Here is a 24,647-nt window from a genome sequence, read left to right on the forward strand (position 1 = left end):
TTTTAGTGACAAAGCCCTTTATTTTAAACTTATGATGCAAACCAACTGCTCTGACCTCTATTTCCTCCTAAACTTCTCTGGCGTTCATGTCTATCTGATGTGAGGAGCAAATGGACTCCCTCCATCCAAAATCCTCCTGACTGAACAGAAATTTCTCACTCAGCGTTAATGTGGGATTAAATCAAGAACAGCCTTCAGAGGTCCCACTTTGCATGTCCGGTAGAAGCTAAGTTCTTGTCCAGGCTTGTAAGTGTTCATGTTGGTAACCTTACAAAAAATAATGCAATCAAAACATCCTTTAGGGAACAGCTTGTTGTAGACGAATGAAAAACGAATCTAACAAGTGCAGGTTAGATACCACAGAATTCAAAATACAGAGTTTACACAACCAACTGACAGCATTCATATTATCAGTTGTATATTGGTTGTAACAGAAGATTGATGTCAGTGTTCATGCAGCAGAACATGCTCTTACCATTAAGGTGATTAAGGTGCAATCACTGAAACCTGAAGCTGTCAAGCCTTTGACAAACTGAATGACTCAAATTAAGGCACAAATCACGTCTACTAGTGTAAGTTTACATTCTCTTTGTGCGTGTACATGTTTGTAAGATCTACTCAGGCATATGAGGCTTTGACATAAACATTCAAAAAGGTTCGTTCCACTTCTTTTCTTCCTGTCCTTCCCAGAAACCCTTTGGTGTCTGAAGGTGTCTGCGTTTCTCCTGTTGACTGCTGCCCCCTTGAAGGTTTTTTGCATATTTTGACCTCCAGTCCCGTTCAAATGCAGCTTTAATGTGTTCTAGGACTGTAACTCCCTTAGGATTTTCTGCCATCTTCACCACCAGCCCAACTCCTGCATTGATTGCAAAGTCACTCCCGACCCAGTTGTGGTTTCCTGTGGATAAAAGAACACCAGGTCCAGTAAGCAAATCAGCGTAAATGATTTAGATCATATTAATGAAACATTACAGGAATCAAATGTTTCAACAGTTTGACTGTATCTAAAAAAGAAGTTTCCCCTGGATATAAATGACTCCCACTGAGCATCTGTGGAGTATCTGTGCTCATGGTGGCTTTGCATTGGTTTTGCTGTTCAAAACAGAAAAACGTTGGGACCCCCTGAAGTCAGGAAAACCCAGACTTCCAAAGCGTGACTCGTTATCAGTCACTTTACATCCAAAGGCTAGTACAAAGGCTAGATACATGTTACGTATCCCATCACGCATCACGACCAGCCTATCATTTGTCTTGTTGTTACACTACAGTTATAGGGAGACAGTGCATTATGTCGAGATGCACGATGGGACACGTAGCATGTAGCCTTCTAGCCTTCGGATGTAAAGTGACTGCTAACGAGTATGATGCTTTTGTAGACCTTTTTAAAACAAATAAATCTGATCTCTAAACATCCTCCGTGTCTTCAATGCAATGTAATGAGACACACACAGACAGGAATGTGAAGGTATCCGCGGTAAATTCAATTATTGTTCACATCCGTGTTTATGAAGTAGCAGGGATAACAACATAAAGTGATATTTATTCCACCACGTTGCAAACAAAACTTTAGTAGCAAATAGGAATATTAAATATTTGCTTTCAAAAGCTTTTTTTTTTGTTTTCAACTTTTTTTTTTTGCATATGTTGTGTCTCATCTTGCTTTTTCCCCCATCTATGATTTTGCGTTCATAAGGTTGAGTTTAGCGTGACATATCTGCCATCAAACATCCTGCTGATTGGTCTAGATCAGGGGTCACCAACACGGTGCCCGCGGGCACCAGGTCGCCCCCAAGGGCCACACAAGTCGCCCACAGGCCTGTTCTAAAAATAGCACAACTCACAAGTGAGCTCCGTCTAAAGTTTACTTGCTTATGCTTATTTGCATTTCAATATTTGTAGTTTCACATCCACTGATTGAGGTGCTGCACAAATTTCTGAGGAAGGGGTGAGGAGATGAAGAGCACGCCGGCCTGTCAGCTTCCAACAGCTGGTTCCATCGGTTCCTGAAATGCTATAAGTGAAGTTGTCCCTGCATGGAGAAATTGCATCCACTGACTCAGAAGCGCCCAGAAAATATCCTGATACGATGAAGAAGAAAATCGCGCAGAATAATTATCATCCGGATGAATGAATGATGAATGAAACTGGCCTTTTCTGGAAGAAGCGAAGCTCAGAACACGCTGCTGCTGCTGGACTGACGCGCCGTTGCAGGTACCATAACCATCCGGCTTGCAACGACCGTTCGGGGTCCTTCGACTAGTGCTGACCTCACATTATGTGAATGGCTGTCCGTTGGTCAGATGATGTGTCAGATAGTGATTGGTCTGGACAAATTATGATACTACCATAGAAGAAGATATTATGCAGTCCGTTGTAAACAAACAGAGCTCCGACATAGAGCGAGAATATCTCCTAAATATATATCTCCTGCTTTTATTATTATGATTAAGTGCATTGCAGCCGAACGGACTACCCTAGCAGCAGGTTCTTTCTAACAGCCACAGATCTTTTTACAAAGTGGGTTGTGGCAAAATCTCTCTATAAACACTACAAAGAATGTCAGACACAACTTATCAAGGAAAGGAACTTTAGATTACAAAAGGAAACGTGAAATGAAAATGTGTAGAGCCCGAGCAGATCTCCACGCTACCTAATTTGTCCAAGTGGGGTTACCGTAGTGTGACGTTATCCTCAGTCGAAAAGACCCCGAACAGTTATTGCAGGCCGAATGGTTATGGTACCTACACCATGCCCAACGCTTAAATAGCGCTGCAGGACCTCTGGTTCTCAAGTGATGAAAGAGGAAACATGGGCTCCTGGTTTTCAGGTACAGAGTGACACTCCTACTACTGTTAAATCAATTGCACTGAACTTTTGATAAGGATGGATGACGGACATTCTTCAGCGGCGGGGTGGTTCTCTGTGTTCTGCGTATTTGTTGGAGGCTTTGGTCCCTAATCCCTGCGAATAAGGGGAACTTGGATGCTGGACAGGCTGAAATTGAAATAATAACATTGCAAAATGACCTCCAGCTCAAAGCCTACCAGGCTGCACCAAACTTTTGGTGCCTTGTTGACACCAACAAGTATAGTGTTGTATGCACAGCAGCTATGAAGATTGTCAGCCTGTTTGGTTCAACCTACCGCTGTGAATCAGTGTTTTCTAACATGAACTTAATCAAAATCAGACACCGAACACGCCTCACCGATGCACATCTGAAAGACTTACAGTTGCAATATCAGGTTACACACTTGATTACAACACACTGGTGAAAAGCATGCAATGTCAGTCCTCCCCCTAACAAAGAAAATAATACCAGCCGTCGTCAGTGGAAACATGGCAGTGACATGGCAAAGTTAAATTGAAATGTTGAACAATTGTGATCAAAAGTATGTTCATGACATGTAATAGTCATAATTTTGTTAAAAACGCTGCAGATTTGGTAATTAGTTAAAAATATGACAAGATTTAAGAAAATATGTAAGTTGGCTTTGCTGCTCCTTGTGGGTTTTACTCTGAGAGAAATGGGCCAGAATGGTTGAATACTTCAGAATCCCATTCTAACAGAACCAATACAAAGTCCATGTCTGCCTCCAATCACTGGCAATACAAGACAGAGACACCTGATTGGTTAGAATCTTGACCCACCTGCAGATATGATGGCAGATATGTCACGCTAAATTGAAACTTATGAACGCAAAATCAAAGATGGGGAGAGAGCGGGATGAGACACAATGTCTGGGCAAACATTTGTGTTGCAAATGCAAAAATTATTTTCAAAGCAAAAAAAAAAAGTTTTTAAAAGCCAAAAAAAAAAAATTGAAAGCAAAGAAAAAGTATTTGAAGGCAAACCTTTAATATTTTCATGTGCAACTTAGAACGTTTTTTTTGCAATGTGCTGGCGTAAATATCGCTTCATATACCAATGGCTTCATCAGCGGGCTGCAGAGATCCTGCAAGCCTCCCATTAATGGATAAAACGTGACTGCTGTCCTAATTTCGTACATTTATGAGATTTGACGTCGTAAATCTTCAAGTTTTTTGTCAAACTTTTTTTTTCAGTGGCTCAAATCTTAAAAATGCGTCATGATTCATCAAAACAGCTAAATGGAAAAAGATCAACTCACCGAGGTAGACAGCGTTGTCTGTCACTACATACTTGTTGTGGTTGAGTCTAAGTTGAAAGTCGTCCTTATGTTCCTTGTGACTGAAAAACCTCTGGAAAAAAACCCATCCCAGCAGTTCAGTTTAACAGCTCAAATGCAGAAAATGTGAAGTTTCTGGTACGCACCACCTCCAGGGAGCAGTTGAGAAGCTGCAGACACAGAGACTTGAGCGAGGTCACAAAATTAAATGTAAGGGGGTGAGTTTTCTTCCAGAAGCTTATGAGCAGGCGAACTCTGACTCCCCTCAGCACCACAGCTTCTCTGATCACCTCATCAATTGTTGACCAGTACCTGTGGATGCAGCCATCACTCAGAGGAAGATCCTGTGCAGCGTGAAGGGAGTCAGCTAACACAGGCTTCCCGTTATTCCAAACTTCTTGAAGCAAATTTCTTTAAAACGTTTCTTTTCTGAACCTACCACAAAACTCTTGCAGGCACTTACCTGGTAATTGAAGCTCCTCTGAAACTTTTGTTGACCAGGGGAAGGTAGTCGGTCACAGATATGAAGACAAATGTCTTTGCACTCTGGATCACCTGATAGATGGCATCAACATCTCTGGTTCGATCTTTAGAACAGAAGATCTCAGGGGAAGTCTGCAGAGAGGACAAGCTTCATCATGCTACTGTCTCAGAAGATTGTCTTTAGCTTTAGCATGTCAGTTGCACCCTAACACTACTCCTTTAATGGCCTTGAAATCAAATATCAACCCTCCCAGAACTCTCTCAACTACAGGAGGGGAGGAGGCTTTAGGAGCCGCCAGCAGCCTGCACCAGCATGGCGCTGTCACCTCCTGGGTGATGATTGATGCTGGAGCAGAGCTTCAGAGGTCCTGTTGTTTTAGGTCAGTCTGAAGATGCTAGTTTGTGGAATTAATGACTTAGAAAAATTCCAAACTGAAAAACCTAAAAAAGGTGCTAAAAGAGCAAAATGATCTGCAGACTATAGACAGAGGTTTGTGACTTTTTTTTTTTAAACACTGAACTACGAAGATCATGCATTATCTTCCTGAAGCAGCACAAACTCACAGAGACGTAGGCCGAGGCTGGCGTGGCGTTCAGCTTCAGGTCCAGAGCCTCATGCTTCCCATAGAGGGCTGTTACTCTCTTCGACCAGATGGAGGGAATGTAGTCTCGATCATGGAGCTGCCAGTAAAAGGAGAAGACCCTGTGGAGATCCAGGGCCAGGCAGCTGCAGTTATACACCACCACACCCAGCTCCTTCCTCTGCAGGGGGGGGGGTCACAAAGGAGACAACAGGGTTCGGCAGGATTCCTTGACATCTTCAGCATTGTATTACATTCACCTCATGATGATTGCCAGAAAATGTTAATAAAATGCTCCCAAAGGTATTTAAGTCACCTACTTGCAGGAAAGTCTCAACCATTCAATACCTTCTGAACGTGAACAAGTGTTAGCTTAGTATGCACATTCCCTCACTTCACTAGTGATTGTAGCCTGATAACAAAAGCAACCTTTGTCTGCATTCACAAAGGAGTCTGACAGCAGATGTTTTTTCATATTAGAGAGAAAGATAGAGGCATTGTTAGATCTGGCCGTGGACCTCGCCTCTGGCTCGTCTCCATTACTGCTCCTGTATTTAGCTGTCGATCCTGCCTCTGGCTCATCCCCCCCCAGCCATCCCCTAATTCCATCTGGAAGAAGACTATCCGCTACACTATTCAAACGTGTAGTTGTAGAGCTAGATAGGCGAAATCTTCTCTAGGAGTTCTGGTACGTCGCCTGTCCATCCTGGGAGAGGATGCCTCCTTCATGTGGACATCCCTGAGGTTTCTTCCTTTTTCCCGGAGTTTTTCCTTACCAAGAAGGAGGGTCTAAAGACAGGGATACCCAGTTTAGCCTTGTCTGTTCAGTTTAGCTTAGCAATTACTTATTGTATTTTATAACTGATTTCTTGTTTTTATGCAATTACCGATATGAAGCCCATTGAGACAACTACTGTTGTAATATTGGGCTATATAAATAAAATTACATTTAATTGAATCTGGATCATTTAAACATTTTCCGAAACAAAGACTTATAAGTAGGAAAAAGTAGGAATTAAAGAATATTTTTGTTTAGAACTCAAGGTCCAAACTCAAGATTTAGTTTTAAAAGTGATGTGACAGAATAGAGGTGTGCATTTTTACAGACTTTGTTTATTTTATTGTTTCTAAGTTGGAATAAACAAAAAAGTCTAAGAAACAAACATCAAAAGTCTCTTAGGACCAAACACAATAAGGCTACTTTCACACTGCAGGGCTTAATGCTCAATCTCGACTTTTTGAAAAAATTAGATTTTTTTGCAAGGCCGTTCACATTTCCAATTGAATGCGAACTTTTGTGATCTCCTTTGTGAACGTGAAATGATCCAGAAGTGACCCACATGCGCAGAAGAGTACTCAATGGTGAACGTCACTCGTTGTTCGCGGAAGTAGCTAACGTTAACAATGGTTGTCAACCACGCCGGGCTTATCCCCCAAAATGCGGTCCAGCTCTTCGTAAAATGGACAAGAGATGCGTTGACGGCCACTTCGTTTGTTCCAGTCTTTAACCTCTTTGTATTTGACTCTGAGGCTTTTTATTTTCGCTGGCATTGGAGCCAGGATCGTCTGTACCTACGCTCTGCCATTTCGCTGGAAATTTTTTCAAAAACCACCCGGTTGCGATAAGAGCCCTTGAGTTTGGCCTGAATAGAGCTGTCATCCCAAATATTAATCAAATCGGTGACATCCCTTCCCTTCCAGTGACTGGTCTCAGCAGCATCATCTGCCATGGTTGATGTGCTCGTTCCCGCCTACTTCAACGCAGAATTATGTAGTTTGTAGCGTATCAATGACGTACAGGTCGGATAAATGTGGCCTGGCCGTTCAGACGGAGGTCGCCTTTCAAAAGATCGGATACGTATCGGATTCAGGACCACATACCCTAATGGCCAGGGTTGCATTTGAAAGGATCAGATCTGTGTCGTTCAGACTGTAAAGAAAAGATCCGATACAGGTCGCAAAGGGGCAAAAAAATCAGAATTGGGTTATTTCAGCCTGCAGTGTGAACGTAGCCTTAGATAAAAAAAAAAAGACAGCGGTTCTAAATATATTCCTGCATGGTCATTAGCCGCACAGCTTATCTTTGTTCTGCATTGCTTCTATTTCTGAGTTCATCACAGCAGGAACAACAGAAGCTTCGGTCTGTCACAAGAAAAGAAGGAATTTAGATTTTCCTTCTTCTGAGGACATACAAAAAACAGAACCGGTGGATCTTTGTGCTGTAAAAGCCTCTTTAGATTCTAGAGGTCACATTCAGATGAACAGGCAACTACAATTAACAGTACAATTCATACATACATACATACATACATTAACATTTTTCCAAAACGTCCAGGTTGTTCTTTTGGGAGTTGTAGGCTGCCTCATGATATTCCAGTTATGGTTCTGGGGCCAAAACCATCACTTCCTTTTATTTCTTTCAAATTAGTTATGAAGACCAGGTGGTTGTCACCACCTGAATGTGGTGGCATGATGTCCCAGTCAACGATTTTGGATCCAGTTGTGCAATTGAACCAAAACTCCTCAAAAGTGTTGCCCTTCTGGGCCACAGAACATATAGGATCTGTGTCAGAGACCCAACACAGATGATAGGAACATTAACCTAGACATATTAAAAAAAAACTAAACATAATCTAAACAATGACTAACTACATAAACCTACTCATAGTGTGACCAAAGGGTGAGGACAAGAAGATCTGGCTTTGAGCACCAGAAACCAAATAGGTTTATTGACATGTTTACACTCAAGAGTGTTTACAGGTCATGAATAATTGATGCAGTCAATCCCAAACTCAAAGAATCTTTGTCCCAAAGCAGCAATGATATAGGTATATCTGGAATCTATAGACCATTGTTTTGTAAATTGAACGTGATCTAGTTTACTACCTTGATGTTTCAACATGTAAAGAAGCACCGAAGCATGTTCTCTGTTTACTCTGTTTGTGTACACGTCTACTTATTGCTAGGGATTTAAAAATGATTCTGTTTGGGTGGCTTGGACTCTTAAAGCTCAGTTTTGCTACATCATTTTGGAGTCTGGGATAACAGGGTTAGATTAAGATAACCTGCATAAAGTCATTTTAAAGTAACTAGACTAAAGCACAAAGGGGGCCCTTGTGAAGAAGAGGATGATTTACAAACAGAAAGCTGCTTAGTTCATAAAGAACTGAAACCCAGTGTGAGTGAGGAGGCAAAAGACAAGCCACTATACTACTCACAGTGAGGGATGTTACTTACACAGGTGTTTTTGCTATTTGGTCTGAATTTTAATACAATTTGTAAAAGTTTCCTTTGATATTGCCAATAATGAATAAGAAAAACCCTATTTAATTAGTTTTTTTATCACCCCAAAAAATCAAGACAATAGTAAAGATAGCCCCAAATAACAAAAACTGACCATGTCTAAAGTGGACATTTCCACAATTTGCTGCAATGACAGCTTGACATCAATGTTTTATGCTCCTCACTAAACTCATGATGTTGTTCTGAGGCATCCAGTCTCTGTTTGAACTGCCCAGACGTGCTCTGTGGGGTTCAGGTCAGTGGACATTGCTGGCAATATGAGGCACTCCCAAATCCTGAACTTGAGCTGCGACAATTCTGTTGTGAAACATTATCATTCATGAACAGAAAGTTGGAGGTGTGCTGATGGAATTTGGAGGAGATGATGGGTTCTATGATGTCTCTGGGGTAAGAATGTGCTGTAACTGGGCCGTACACATTAACCAAATCAGATTTGCGCTGACTGGTGATACCTGCCCAGACTGGTCAAAGCAAGCCATATTGACCCGAGGGCATGTCTCACCTAGTCTTCTCTGACGATCACCTGACACTCATCAGTGAACAGGACAGTAGGCCTTTGCTGAATTATTCAGGTCACAGGGTCTTGTGCCCATTGCAAAGGTTCATGGCGGTGTCTTGGTGTCATTGGAGTTATCTGCAGCTGTCGTTTGTTATTCAAGTCAAAGCGGTGGAGTTCGTTGTGAATGCTTTGTCTGGTAACCCATAGCGCCTCTCACATCTGGTTAACATGCGTGCAGCTGTGCGGCATTTGATAAACCACATCTGAGTGCAGAGGTATTTGGGTAGTCTACTGGTTGTTGGGGTCTGTCACTAGTGGGGCTCCCCACCTGGGTCTGTCACAAACTCAGCCAGTAGTTTTGTGTCTTGATGAGAGCCTGCTGATGATACTTTGAGACTCACCAAGTTCACCTTCTTCATGTGACTGCCTACTACCAACCCAAAGTTGCACTATGGCCAGGTGGTGCTGTTCATCCGTTAACCAACATTGTGTGTTCTTGGCTGTTCCAATGATCAACTTTGAATGACTTACTGGCAAAACCAACAGAATGTTGAAATTGATGGTACGTTAAAAAGGTTTTTCTTTAATTTTGGAATTTTGGGCCCAATAAGTAAGACACATTGTACACAGAGAGACCTTTATGTGGTAAACACAGGATGTGGCTTTTCTATCACCCCAAACCTCCATATCTCCACAGTGATGTCCACTGAGTTTTCATAATATCCCTTACTTATTGTAAGGAGTGTAAGATTGATTAAGAAAAGCACCAATCCTCATGAACTGGAGCTTTGTGTTCTGACTTTCCTTTTTCTTTTCTATTGCTGCAGAATTAAGCTTGGCCTAATCTTCATCACATTAACAGAAATTCTGCTTTAAACATGCAGGAACCTCCACTGTGCTTCACTGCTGTTCTCACACTTACGGAATTGTTTAGACCCGTTGGTGAACAAACTGCAGTGGAATATTTCACATTTGACTCATCAGTCTGGAGCTGCTGTTGACTGAAAGGTCACAAGCTGAGCTGAATTTTGCTTAAACAAAAAGCTCATTGCAAGTTTTTTTGCTTAGGTAACCCAATGCAACCTACGATCATCAGAGTTTTTGGTGCTTCTTTAAAATGTTTGAAGAAATTATGTCAAAACACCACAGAAGTCTATCACAGCTTTTACACAACCCAAACATGAAACCTCCACAAATAAGTTGATGTTTGATTTTGACTGCAGATTAAATTTGGCGTCTAATTGCTTTGATTAGTTTATCTTCAAATATATTGAGCTCCAACTGAAAAAGGCAACGAGTGTAGAGGATCACTTTTTTAACGTCTGCTTTGACTTGGATTTTCTGTTGTTCTGTTTAATTAAAAGAAAGCATTCATTCTTAAAAGTATTTGTGTTTCGTAGCATTTTATCAAACTCAGAAGTCTCTGCTGAGTTCTGAGCATAAAGAGCCCCCCCCCCCCCCCCTCTCCTCCTCCCTTCACCTGTGCTGGTGATTTGTATTGTTACCTTGGAGAGTGACCTCCAGTCCATATCAGCACTGCCGATGTAAATATGCTGCCGGTCCACGATCCAGAAGGATGAATGCAGCCCACCCCGGGTGAAAGCGGTCATGTTCACAAAATGAACCTCTGCTTCTAGATGTGTGAAATAAAGACAGAAATCTCTGAGAGATGGAAAAAATCTGCCAGAGCAGAAAGCACTAGCAGGAATCCCACATTTATCGTTAACCTTGGTTGTGAAGTTGCATGCATGAGCAGTTTGACATGTGGTTTTATATGCAGGATGCTGCATGTGTATATGCATTCATCTTCTCTGGTGTAAACCAAAGCTCTTGAATGCAACATGGAGCACAGGAAAAGAGTTAAAGGAGACCGAGTCTCTGGAGTCTTCTTTTTTTCTGTATGTACAGTGAGACAAAATCTATGAAGTAGAAAACATGACCTCCACTCACGGTGAGCTGCCAGAGCTCTCAGCTCTGAGGAGTTTGTCAAACTGCTGGCAATCTTCAGTTTGACTCTGCGAGACTTCAGGTTGAGCAGTCGCTGGAACAACAGTTGTCCCTGAAGCAGAGAATCCTCAGTGAAACTGCAGCGGAGCATTGGTACAGCCTGTCCAGTGGTTCCCCACAGCTTTCTGCAGCAGCTCCAGCAGACCACATGCGGAATGCGGTGCATTTACATGCGCTGCAGGCAGGAGCATCACCTGTTTGGCAGTGTTGGGAGGGGGCTCCATGTCCCAGGAGGTTAGGTCCCACACAGAGGACACTACCTCAATGGAGTATTTTGCTTGGTCCAGCAGAGAGTGAAAGGCGACAGAGAGAGGGAGGTGCAGCCTGCCGTCCGAGTGGAGAGAGAGGTCATCTGGAATATTCTCCACGAGCACGATGCTGAAAGTCAGAGTCGTTTTAGTTCATAGTACCTAAAAAATAACTTTTTTGTGTTTTTTTATGTGTAAGTTTTTTAAAAGTTCCCTTAAACAGAATGAGATAAAAAACACATTCTGAGTATCCTTAAGGACATTAAGATGAAGTACATGGGGATGAATTGTTTTAATCATCACAGAGTCAGCATCAAAGATCCCCTATAATAGAGTTGTGTCATGTGTCCTAAGTCAACCTCTTCTTTGTTTTCTCAAAAGCTTAACCTTATGTTCTGACCCACTTCACAATAAAGATTTTATTGTTGTTGTTGGTTTTTGTCGGTGTTGTCGGTTTGTTGTTGTCAGTATCGATAGCTTGACAAATGTTCTTGGCTATTATCTTACTACAAGACCAAAACCACAAAGCTGGAGTTCCATTATTTGGCAAATGGTGTACAGTGCCCAAGGACGCTTGAACACAAGATCCTCCGCTCAGTTTGTTATCATTTGTTGACTTTTAGTAAGAGTATTATTATAGTTGTAGTTTGTGTTTCTTTTTTGCTCTTCTTCTTCTTTTTTGCATTTACAAGTATGTATTACATTAATAAACCATTAAAAAAGATCTAAACTGGCTTTGTTGCAGACAATAAAGTAATCTCATTTTGTAGTCATCAAATTACTAAACCAACATGCTGTTGCAGCAGAAACACTTGATTCCTGTTGAAAAATTGTGAAAAATCCATGGATGAGCAAATCTTTAGTGATAATGTGATGTTCAGCAACATGTAATAAGTTACTCTTGTTAGGATACAAACAAAGTCACCTTCCCAGTGCTCAGTGGAATAATACAGGTGTCAATGTTTTTACAAGGAGTTGTTTGGTTTTTTTTTTAATACATTTCATTTAGCATGGAAAACATGATTTTTCTTATTCATATGAACATCTTTTTAAAAACAACTAAAACTAAAAAACAGGGGTTTATTAGACTCTGCACTTTCTCAACTAACAAACACTCCAACTTCCCAAAAGCTCCAGTAGAGACGGCAGTTTACACTTTATTTGTGATTTTTAAGATGTTCACATGAATAGAAAATAATCATGTTTTTCATGCCTAGTGAAATGTTACTATGCACAAAAAAAATTAACTGGGAGTGGAACCCCAGCAACTCCGACAGCGAAGAACTCTAATGCAAATATGTGACAACAAAATGGAGCTCTAGGTGCCCGGTTTTGAACGCGCTAGAATGGCGTTTTGAAGGTGCTGTTTGTACATGATAAAACGTCGCATTTAACACCCGTCTTTGGGTACACAAAATGGCATAAATTACGTGTTACTTTTAGAATTGGGGTAAAAGCTGCATTTTTGATGGCCAGAACACAGTTTTTTTCACTGCTTTAATGACCATTTTTGCTTGCCCTACACATGGGACGTTCATGTGATTCCAACGAGGCTGTGAAATGACCATGGGATGTCCAAACAACCACACTCTGATTTTCATATTTTCTCATTTCTAACAGCCAGCCAACACAAACAGAGAACATGCAAACTACACACAGAGGGTTCTTAGCTGGGGGCTTGAACCAGGGCCTTCTTAGTGTGAGGCAAGAGTGTTAACCACTGGGCCACTGTGCCATGTATGTTAGAACTAAGTCATGCAATTTACCCATGACACTCTTATGTCGTGACTGTACTATCGACTGCTCCCCCACTAACTCCCCCATCTTTAACATCCCATTCTCTCCCTCACTTCTTTTTTTCCCGCCCCTCTAAAAAATAATGCATATAAACATAATTATTATAGGTAAATCTTAGCCTCAAATACAGAAGGACTTTATAAAAATATACACTTCATTTGTCTGAAGATCCATAAACCCTAAACAGTAAAATCTGTCCGACACAAGAGGCCTTCAGCTCTTATCTGCTTGCTGAGGTGTTGGACAGGAGAATATTCATAGTCAGCTAAACCAGTTATGATTACTAAAATACACAGATTAAAAAGAATAATTGAAAAAAGTGTCCTGGACAGTTGGTCTTGCGACAGGTTTTGATTCCCTCCCTCTGAGTACTGAGGCAGAGTGTGGATCTATATTGTGTGTCAGCTGTGGTTTTACTGTTTATGTTTAACAGGTTTGTTTGCAGTTTGTGACTTAATAAAAAGTGCAATTTAAAGGCAGCGCCTCTGTGAACTTATGATTGTAAAAAGGACAAACATGCAACATTTTTTATTGAAAGAAACCAAAAGTTTTGGTGGAATACTGACAGCATTGAGTTTTAAGTTCATAAAGCCATGAAGTCAATCAGTCCAGTGAGTTCTTTTGAAAGACTGGATCTAAATGTGATCAGACTTAAATATTTAGCCTAAACAGTAACAGAAGTCTGTTTGCACGACAGATATTTTTGTGGCCACAAGGGGCCCAAGTCCAGATAAAATAGATAATTGTGTTAGGAAGGGCATCTCTGCCAAACCATCTGTGTGATTCAGTGCAAGCTGATTTGCTGTGGCGTCCCCTGACGGGGTATTCCGAAAGGTGAACAGCAACAAATTAATAAACTTACCTCAGACTTTGTTTCTACAGCCTGAACAATCATGGTTTCCATGAAGGAGAAGCTTTTCCTCTCACTGCTATTGTTAACTTAAGAATCAAACATGTTGATTATAGTTTGGCTGAAAATGCTTCACCTTTTTCCCAGAACACTAAATGCATCAAAAATCTATTTTATCATAAAAATATTGACTTTTAGTAAAACATGAATACACTAAAAGGTTCCATTGAAGAATATTTGAGCTGTGATTTAATGTAATTTCGGTGATGTTTACCTCTAACAGGACTGTGTCTGCTGTTCTGGTACAAGACCATTAAGGTCTAGTTGGGGTTTCAATATTGAGATAAACTGCAGCTTATCCCCTTATTTTTTACTCGCAAACTGCTTTTAAAATAACAATTTTGCATTCAAATATGTTCAAATACTGATCTGCTTTCTGCATAAATGGAAAAAGTGTGTTTTCAGGTCCTACTGGCAGTTTCGACTGCAGTTTTCCTCTGTGATTCCATCCTCATCGTCCCCCCAGATGTCCACCGAGGAGAAGATCAGCACCAGCAGCACAGCAAAGCAGCAGAGAAGCGCAAAGATGGCAACACACTTCTGCTGCGTCTGGAAGACAATGGCAGACAACAAAAGTCAGAGCAGACAGTAGTTTTGGGATGGAGAGCGAATGAAAATGAGTGCTGCTTAAATGCTTCTGCTCTCAGTCAATGACATCGATTGGAGGTTAGGATTCATGATCAATACAACTGCTGTGCCACAGAAGAGGGGTCTGAGCTGAGGACCGGCCCGCTGCAGGGTTCAGTGCTCTATAGTGCAAATAAACTCCCCCACATCTTGTAGTCATGTGAACTGCGCTTCCACACAGAAGGTTCTGCAGAACTGAGCCTTCTGCTGCTCTGTTTTCAGCCTCACGCTGACAGGCAGCTCCCAGCTGACAGGGTTTTTATGAGCTCTGCGTCAGAGTAGGAACAACCACTGTGGCTTAAATGAAAAGACATATTATAGACCATATTTGTGGACATGCTGTGTGTGTGCACAGTCTATGCCATACAGAGTCGATGCTAATAATGCTGCCCTGCCCGAGGACTCTAATTCTTAGTTTTAAAAGTGCAGAGAAGCACTTCTGTTTTGCTTACGGCTGCAGATCCAGCTCCTTTGCTGTTGGGCTTTGTGGCCTGGGGAGCTGTCAACTTCACATTAAATATTCTCTTTTGTGTGTTTGATCAATCAAGCCAATTGCATCCGAGTGATGAGTTTACTGCTTAAGATGGATTTTCTCCAAAGAAGTGGCTTCCAGCGACAGCTTCTGTTAGTGCTGAAATAAAATGAAAAAGAATATTGAGCATCGGGTCAATTAGGTGTGACGCTCTGGGCTGTCTGTGGACCCTGCCTTCTCCCCTGTCCTCTCTGTACTGTCTCGCTTAGGCGGAGGCTGTCTGCTGGACATTGCTTCATTATGGGTAGCAGAGTTCAAGGACCGGACTCAACTGCGCGAACACGACTGCGAGGAAATAAAGCAGCCTGACAGAGAAGGAGCCTGACTGGTTTAGACAGGGCAATCCATCAGGGAGCTGCCTAAATCCTCAGGAGCACCGGCTGCAGCCACATTCATCTAACTAAGTCACTCGTTCACAGAAAGCTCCTAATCCGTAACTCTTTAACACAGTCCCAATCTTTTTAGGTTACTGTCCGATTTTTCTAAGAAATAATTTTTTTGTAGTTTTCAATCTTTAAAGGTTACGAACAGAGTAATTTAAACACTTTTTGGAATAAATATGTGACTAAAAACTGATTCCCGAGTCTTTTATTGTGAACTTCGAATGCACTGCACTACTTTTTGGGTTGAGATTAGAAAATATAGTGAGTCAGCTAGGATTTCTGCAGTTAATTTATGTATTAGTGAATAAACTAAAGCATCTGAAAAATGGAATCCCCTTTGCAAATGTACGCTCCTGCTGCAGTCACAATAAATGGTGATTCCATTCACAAGCCTGAAGAGAAAATGGATTTTACATAAAGCCTGTGAAGATAATGGAGCCCAGGCTGAACTGTTGCAAAAAAGGGAATTCAGTTAAGATTTTTTCCTTTAAAAATACATAAAAATCTCTATTCAGAGTGAGACTCTGGATGAAATATGAACACACCTTCAGAGGCTCCTGCACAGCCGGTCCTGCCATGACGGCAACACTTGCTCAAACTTCTGATGGGAATCAGTCACGAGTTGTCCACCTGCCTTCAGTCTGTCTGCTGTTTGCTCTTCATCTCTGCCTGCATCAGGCTAGTTTCTCGTCCTCACACGTTTCTAACCTCAGCTCCTGTTCTCTGATGCCTCCTGACATGCTTCGCTTACACTTGAGCGCCGCTCACTCTGCATCTCAGTGGAGGTGGGGAGAAACACAGAGCCTAAAATACCAGCCCCCTTGTTCAGACAGCCAATGCGGGGCTGTGGCTCTGATCTTCATCCCTCCTCTTCCTTCTCACTGGGGATCTGGCTCTTTATTCACCTTGTGTGAACAAAACTTGTGGCGCAGAGAGCAGCTGGTTTCCGCTAAGAGAGGAAAGACACAAAGACCTGTCTTTAGTGCTTAAGACAGCCTCATCATTAGATCAGAAGGACCTGTGTAAAGTTTCTGAACCAGTCAGTTTCCACTAATTCCATAGGATCCACAAAGCTCCAAAAAGAAAATGCAGGGCAGTCAGTGTCAGAAATGCTCAAATTTTCCAAAAATGTTCCAGCTTGTAAGGCTTTCCTTTTAGAGTGGTTTGTGAAGCAAACAGGAACTTTGAAAGCAGTAAAATGAAAAAAAAAAAACTCTCAAAGGCTGTCCCAACCTTTTTTCGCAGATGAATGCACCTTACTCCAGCTCTGTCAGTACAGAGGTGGAAATCACAGCAGGTGAGACTTCCTAGACTCCTTTCCCGAGTCAAACAGACTCCTTAAACAGGTTCAACTTACTTCCGACTGCAATAAATAAGCTCCTTGTCCAAGTTGGCCAATCGAGTGATACAGTCCCCAACTGCCACACATTGCTGTAGAGATGTGCTAGGCGAGACAGTCTCACAGCTTTTAGAGATTTTAGGTATTTGGGGTGGACTTTATTCACAACTAGACACAAAAGAGGTGGAGAACATGTCCTGAGCCTCCCTCCGTACCCGTTTTAAGTGATTCCAGATATGAGTGCGGACGACTTCCCTGAGGGCTCAGCCAAACATCCCCACCACGCTCACATGTGTTTGTTTCTGCCAAGTCCTTCTGGTTTCCCCATCGCCAGAGGATTGAACTTACCACCAGGTTGTTCAAGACACGTGGCTGAGGGTTACCTGACACAACTACAATATTTTTCCTCAACCTCCTGCCTTGGGTGTCTTGGTGCCACAAGCATTAATGGAAACCCTTGTGTTCAAACATGGTGTTTTCTAGGGACAAACTGTCATGAGAAACAAACTGTCGTAAACAGAACATCGCTCAGGTTCAGATCAGGGAGGCCATTCCTTCCAACCATGCCCTTCCAAGTGTCACTGTTACTGCTCTGGATGTTGAAGCCCTCCAGGAGGACAATGGAGTACCCCGTCGGGGTGCTTTCCTGTACCATTCTGAAAGACACCACGATGGCCAAGTACTTTGTACTGCTGTTTGGCCCATTGGCCAAAACCGCTGTCACAGACCTTTTGGTTGCACAACCTTATTGTGCACTTGGGTGATCTCCAACACATGGAGACCAAGCTGCGGGCTTACGAGTAAGTCCACACAAGCCCCCTGTCTCTCACCATGAGCTGCTCCACTGTTGGCAGAGAATCCAACCCCTTTCAAGGGATTTAGTTCCATAACCCAGGCCAAGCATGGAAGTAAGCCCAACTATATCTAGCCAATACACCTGAATATTTCTTGGTGGACATAGAATGTTTTGTGCTGCATGCCATGTCAGCCTTTGTGATGGACAGTTTCCACAGTGGCTGGTTTGACTATGAGGGGCTAAAGTGTTTGAGCCACTTTCCAACTGAACTCAAAGTTCCTAACACTGCAGACTCGGGGCAGAACAAAAACAAAGACAGAAAGAGAGAGAAATGATTTGCCTCCAATCTGAACAGACTGTTAGGAACACTTCAACATCCATTGCATCAGGTCACAGCCCAGACTGATGAGACTGGCACACTCTTGACAAGGAAAAAGACACTGCAATGACACATGAATACCATCAGATGTTCTTTTCAGATCCAGCTGCAGAGCATAGAAGCTGCTCAGTTCAGAGATCACAGCTTGGATGATTCCTGCACAGCATTTCCGACAGGAAAGATGAATTTAAGGTCCTCCTTAGAATGTTAACCTCCCAACTTAAAGCAAAATAAGTCTTTGCCATTTCTGTGCTGATATATATTAATGATTGCATCCTAGTGTGCAGCTCCATCCTTCCTTCAAGCTGAGAAACAGATCAGACAAACAATCTCCTGTATGTTCTTTAGAGTTTTAACCAGGGCATTAGGTTATGCTTTTTACTCAGTTTTAGTTTACAAAGAGCTCTGATAAAGCACACAATTCAAAGCTATAACTAAACCTCCTCAGTCAGAGCGGTCTTCTATGTTTCCCGTGCCTCCTAAAATATCTCTCTAATACTGTTTTTATTAGTTGAGCACATGAGCTTTAAATAACTTGCAGGTCTGCCTCCCTCTGCTGACACGCCTACATTTGATGCTCAGAATTAGATTTTCTGTTTGGTTCTTCTAGTGCCCAGCCAAGCTCCCATGAAGGTTCACCTTCACACCAAAGGTGAATTTCCGCATGTGGTTGGGGTGTGACATTCCCATGACGCCATAGTCAGGGTCATGTGAGTGAAAGGTGATGGGAAAGGAGCTGAGCAACAAATGGTAAATGGTAAATGGCGTATACTTATATAGCGCCTTTCTTCCTACAAGGACAAAGCGCTTTACAGTCACAGACCCATTCACCCAGTCACACACACATTCACTCACACATTCACACACTGGTGGTCGCTCCGCTGCCAAACACAGGCGCCCGCCTACCACCAGAGGCAAGGTGGGGTTCAGTGTCTTGCCCAAGGACACTTCGACTCATGGGCGTGCAAGGCGGGAATCGAACCTGCAACCTTACGATCATGGGACGACCGCCCTACCGCTGCACCACGGCCGCCCCACGAACAAGCCAGAGAGGCTGAGGTGGGAGATCCAGCTGTTGGGTGATCCTAAGCCTCAGTAAGCCTCAGTAAATAAGAAAAAGTACTTTCCATTTACAACATTGAAGAAGAAATAGGACAAAGTGGATGTGCAGGATTCTTTGCTCTGAGTGTGATGGAGGTGAATGCATCCATGAGTCTCTGCTCGCAGAAGCAGTTTTACTGTTGGTTCAATTTATCAAGTCTTAATCGGTGTGTAGGATCTATTCTTTCTGTTTCATTTAAAACATTGTCATAAACTGCCCATCGACAGTATATTCATGGTCATTTCTTTTGGGTTTGCAGATGCATGTCGGAGCAGCGAGTTCTGCAGGAAGGTCAGACTCTATCTGCTTTTTCTTTTTTTCACCACACAACACCCAGTTCAGCTCTTTTACAGCACCAGATGAAAAGTTGTAAAATATATGAATTATACAGCTCATTCCATGTTTACTGACAGTATGAAAATTAAATAATGCATTCAGAAAAAAACCCAAACTCCAGTTTCTCCTGCTTTTGAAGATTGATCATTTTTACCAATATTTTGGCATCATTATCCTGGATTGTTGAGTAATTTTTATGTTTTTTATGAATAACTACGCTGTTTTCAGTAGTGTCCAAATGTTGGTAATTAGCAGGAGGTAATTTTTTCTGAAAGCAGTTTCTAAGCGTACAGATGCCATTAAGAATATTATCTTAAATTATTAAACGGTTAATAAAGATCATAACTAATGTTGTAAATCTTCAGCAGGGGAGAGCAGGGAGGGTTTTTGTCAAGAGTAGAGTTGGAACTCCATTTTCTTCATGTAGGATATGGTTAAATGATTTGCTGGTAATTATTTAAGTAATTAAAAACTAAATAAAATCTTTAAAAAATGACAAATGATTACTTATTATCTGTTCTCTTCATGCTGTATTACACTTGCTTCAGCTGCTACAAGTGTTGTTTATGGTGGAGAAGTTCTTATCCAATCACATTTCAGCCAGCTTGTGTTGTCAGGGTATATGAAAGTCTGCTCAAGGCCTTCAGAATCCCTCTCTGTAAACCACCACCTGGTTGGACTCACCACCTGGAGGAGAGTTCAAAAGGTCCTGGTGCAATGTGGTTGGGTGGCGGTGCCTCGTTGGCTCAATCCCCGGTCAATGAATCTAGCTTTGTGAACTTAGAACATCATCTCTCTGGAAGGCTCAGGCTCAGGCTCTAGGCCTAGGCTTTGAAACTATTACTTAAGAGGTTTGACTCTTTACCATTCTGGATTTGATGCCACCAAATGTTGAACTTTACACCGGTGGATGAGAGAGTCGTGTCGCTGCACCTTTCAATGCATCTGATGGCAGTTTTGGCCTACAGGCAGTTTGGAGTACCCGCTCTTCAGCGTTCTTTACATTAAAACTCCCACCAAGTTGAACCAGAAGAACCAAAATAGCTAGCAGAAATAGCTTAGGAACACCACACTCTGTGCCTTCTCCTTTTAAAGTGTCAGTTGTCCTAATGTTTTTGTACTTTGGTTTGTAAGGCAGGCTGAGTAGCTGATGCTGGTGTAAGATGGTACAGCCCTACACAAAACCCACAAACGCACTCTATTCTGACGTCTGCACACGTTCCTGAACACCCCCAATAGGGGGTTTCATCAGCTGTTGGTCTCAGTGCAATCAGGAAACAAAACCACAGTACCCCAGAGATGTTGGAGTGACTTTTGAAAAGAGCCCAACATTTCAGAAGCAGAGAAGCCAGAGAACATTGACCTGGAGAAAGCTATTCATGCTTTCAGCTCCTATCACTGTGACAGCTTTTATGACAAAACCACTTCAGCCTCCATTGTCTCCAACTTGTTTAGAAATACTGCTGCTGGGTTAGACGCATTTGAATGAACACATTCCTCCTGATGGCTCCACAAACATTTCTGGAAGGGCTTCAACTAATTTGTTTTATTGAAATATTTGGCCTTGGTTCTTCTCACCCTAAATGAGCTTTTAGGTGGAAACCAACCTGGCTGAACTCTGTGTTCTGCTGCGGTTCTTGGTCCAATCAGTGGATTGACCTATCTTACACGGAGGCTGGTCCAAAATATTAGAGAACTATGACTGTTGATTTTTGACACATCACTGTTCTGCTCTGTTATTGGCCAAAGCTAGAACAGTTTTAAAATGAGTATTGTGTTCAAGTGGAAACTTTAATTTTTTAATTACTGTTTTCCATGTTATTAGTCTTGGTTAGTATAGGCTCTGCCAAAGTGCTATGAAATAGTCTTTGATTAACTGATCATGATGCTTGAGGTCCCATTGTGAAGAAAATAGTTTCTACACTCTCAGACAAAGAAACTTTTACCCAAAAATTAGTAACTGCTTCATCAGTCATGTTACAAAGAAAGTGCCAGCATCTGAATGCATCCTACTCTTGTTTGTACCAAATATACTTGGAACAGACGGACTCATTGTTTTAATAGCTGTATATAATCTATCACTAATGGCTTCTGAGGATGCTGCTTGGTTTTTCTTTGTTTGCAGTGCAGGACAAGGCAAACAAAATGAGAAAACAAGCATTGTCTGCATGGCTTTGGGTCAGGGAGGAAACCGAGGGAGAACTACAGACTGGAGCTCCAGACAGAGGTCATCCTATTGCAGGATGAAAACTTTGGAAATTGCTGCACTTTTAAGTTTCTGGCTGACAGATGGCTGGTACAAATGGATGACCCCCAACAAATCTAATTTAAGCAATAGTTTTTAAAGAGCTGCAGGTAATAACAAAAAGTGTCCCCTATTTTTTCTGCACTCTCACAGCATAAGGATTAACACAAAAATCCCTACATGAAGCAGCTTCAGCATCAGTTTCACAAGAGTAAAAAATAAACAGCTTTGTCTTTTTAGTGTTTACTTGTGTGAGATTCCAGGTGTTTTGTTGCATCTCCTGGTGTTTGTATAAATGAACTTAGTGGGAGTCAGCAGTGATGAAGCGGTCATCAGTTCTCATTGGAGGCAGCAGTGCTCAGCTGTGCAGCAGCAACTGTCTGGAGTTAATGCTGAGATACAGCAAGCTCACACAAGAAATGGATTCCTGGAGGCTGAAACTACTGTGGACTCAAAACAAGCCCACATGCATGATGCTTTACTTTGTCTTTTTAGGTATGGCTTTGAATTTGCACAAGCAAATGTCTGTATTTTCTTGCACATAAATGTAGGATCAAACTACATCTTTACAGCCATACCACAGTAAACTTTCTAGATTAGCATCAGGGCTTAACAGCTTCACTTGTATATGCTCCACAGGGACAGTAAAGTTGCTGAGGAGGCTCACAATCTGATGAAGATGCCTGACAGTTGGCTCACCCGCTCCAGCTTGTCTTTGCGTCGCAGGAAGATGGATGCAGAGTAACCCTGCTGCTGGACGGTGCTGTAGCTGCTGCCGCTGCTTTTCATCTGAGACGGGAAGGCAGACGGAGCTGGGGGAGCCTCATCCTGCTCCTCAAACCGTGGATTAGCTGACAGTTCCATTGACAGCCCGAGTACTGATGCAGTCCCCTGGGATGAAGACGCACTGTCAGTCCTGTATCCCCTCTTTACTTTTTACATTTCTCTCTCTGAAGCTGAATCAGCTGCTGTCGGTCTCTGTGCTGTCTGAGCTACATTCAGCCTGCACTCTGCCGTTTGTGGCCAGAGCAACACAACCTCTTCACGCTCTCTCTGGGGAGGATGAGTGTGGGTGTAGCTGGTAAAGTACGGTCTCCTGTGGGAGGGGGATGGGAAGAGTGGGCTTTAGTTGGTCTCTGGACAGGATGAGGATGCAACAGGAGCTGCTACGAGCTGACACTGGCGGTGTTGCTGGGGCGATATGATAAAAGAAATTGTAGACAATCTGGCAAAAAGACTGGCTGTCTCAAACTTCCAGTCTGATTTCCCGCTTGGTGTCTGCAGCACTAACACCTGCAGAGGCAGATGATCCCAATGCAGCCAATAGGACACGTTCTCTGCGTGCAAGAAACAAAGTCAACCTTTACTATTGTTGTTTACTCAGCCTCATTTTTTACTGGATCCAAAAACACACATCAATTGTACTACCAGAAAAAAAGAATTTTATTTAGGCAAAGTTACACTAAATAGTCAGAAATTTGTAGATCAATGCAGGCTTTAAGTAAAATAATAAGAGTAAAAGTCTGCCTTATAGTCGGTTGAAAGATGTGAAATAAATTTGCTAAAAGTTTGTGCCTTCACACATAAAGGAAAGAGGTTTCCACGTTCCTGAACAGGTACCATTTCTTCATTTTGAAGCTTGTTCAGATAGCTTTTACACCACGATGCACCAGAATTTCCTGTGTGGGACGGTACCTCATCAACTAAAGTTAGCACCAAAACGCTTTGGCGGCTTTTGGTTCAGGACAGCCGTAATAAATGAGGATCAGGGGTTACACTGCGATAAGACTACTATCAGACCAAGAAAACCCTACAGTGGACAGCTATGAGAAAATTACATTTGTTTACCTTCTTTCCCATTAGCTTACAGCCCCTCACCTATTTGTCTTGGCATCTCATGATCATTTAACCCCCAAGTGGAGAGATATTTGTAAGAGACTTACTAGTGGTCCTGTACTTGTAAAATTATGTTTATTTTAATGTTTAAAAGGAGGTCAATTTATAACTTTAAAATGTTTTTGTCAGAGGACAAACAGTGAATCAGATCACTGAAATCTAGTTGCAGAAATCTCTGTAGAAACTTGTTTTTTCTTTCAAAAGTCCCAGAAAGATCTAAATTGTTTTTTAAAAAAAGTCAAGCTACAGGTGTTGTTTAAAAAAAAAATCTTTCTAATGTTTAGGGAGTTCATGCTTTTCAAAGAGTTTGCTTTTTTTTTGCAAATGCAGCAGTGCAAATGCTTCTTATCATACTTTAGATGTAAAAGAAAACCCGCTGGAGAAACAGTTTCTGATTGAAAAATAGGTGAGAAAATGAGAAGAAACACTAACAGTGGCACTAATGCCCACCTGCAGAAAGTGGTTCGACGGGAATAAAAACTCTGACACAGCTTTGATGGATTAAGGAAGTGGAGCAGAATATCCGGAGACATACAATTAGCAGTGTGCTACCTCTGGCTGCCTGGCCTCTAAAATCTAATTTGCTGTGTGTACTTGCTGTGCAAAAGGTGGGAGGTAAGCCATTTGGGTTGTTTGTGGTGGAGAGATGGAGACCCAGGCGGAGGGAGAAGGAGGAACTTAACCATTGTAATTAGCTTTTCTCTAAACCTGCACAAAGACAGTTTGACCTTAAATCTGACATCATTACGCACTATATAATTAGAATCGAAATTAAGACATGATAAAAGTATTTAAAGACTTTTTGGCTTTAAAAGCCTCTCAAAATGGAGTTGCTGTCCTTGTAGATCAGTGATGTTGGGAGGAGCTTCAGGAATCTGTTCTGAAACATCTTAGTTACTCTGAAAAAAGACAAATTTAAGAGGTTTTGAAGGGAAATTCTTTGGAAGATGATCTGATGGTGACTTTGGCACATGTGCGCCTCTTGAGGTTCCTTAAGCACCAAACTATACATCTTGATGAATGTCTATTTCACTGTGTG

At 42.0% G+C, this 24,647-nt stretch overlaps 1 protein-coding gene and 1 long non-coding RNA gene across 3 annotated transcripts; one reads left to right on the forward strand and one right to left on the reverse strand.

Moving 5' to 3' along the window:
- On the reverse strand, positions 1-23,103 carry pld5 (phospholipase D family member 5). Of its 2 annotated transcripts, none has more exons than XM_011479600.3 (10): positions 22,412-23,103; positions 14,386-14,522; positions 11,213-11,396; positions 10,962-11,070; positions 10,517-10,644; positions 5,193-5,390; positions 4,609-4,760; positions 4,292-4,457; positions 4,128-4,218; positions 1-898 (listed from the first exon to the last, which is right to left on the reverse strand). In XM_011479600.3, exons 1-10 carry the CDS (start codon positions 22,574-22,576, stop codon positions 648-650), a joined length of 1,581 nt encoding a protein of 526 aa, XP_011477902.1. In that variant the 5' UTR covers positions 22,577-23,103; the 3' UTR covers positions 1-647. The 2 variants fall into 2 exon arrangements, with proteins under 2 accessions (XP_011477902.1, XP_011477907.1); XM_011479605.2 differs by lacking the exon at positions 22,412-23,103 and adding an exon at positions 16,061-16,309.
- LOC110015550 lies at positions 14,469-22,561 on the forward strand. The gene is made up of 3 exons (XR_002290772.1): positions 14,469-14,548; positions 19,391-19,422; positions 22,352-22,561. It is a non-coding gene; the product is annotated as an uncharacterized LOC110015550 (long non-coding RNA).
- Positions 23,104-24,647: the final 1,544 nt, after the last annotated feature.

The sequence above is a fragment of the Oryzias latipes genome, chromosome 1 (assembly GCF_002234675.1).
Source record: "Oryzias latipes chromosome 1, ASM223467v1".
NCBI lineage: Eukaryota > Metazoa > Chordata > Actinopteri > Beloniformes > Adrianichthyidae > Oryzias > Oryzias latipes.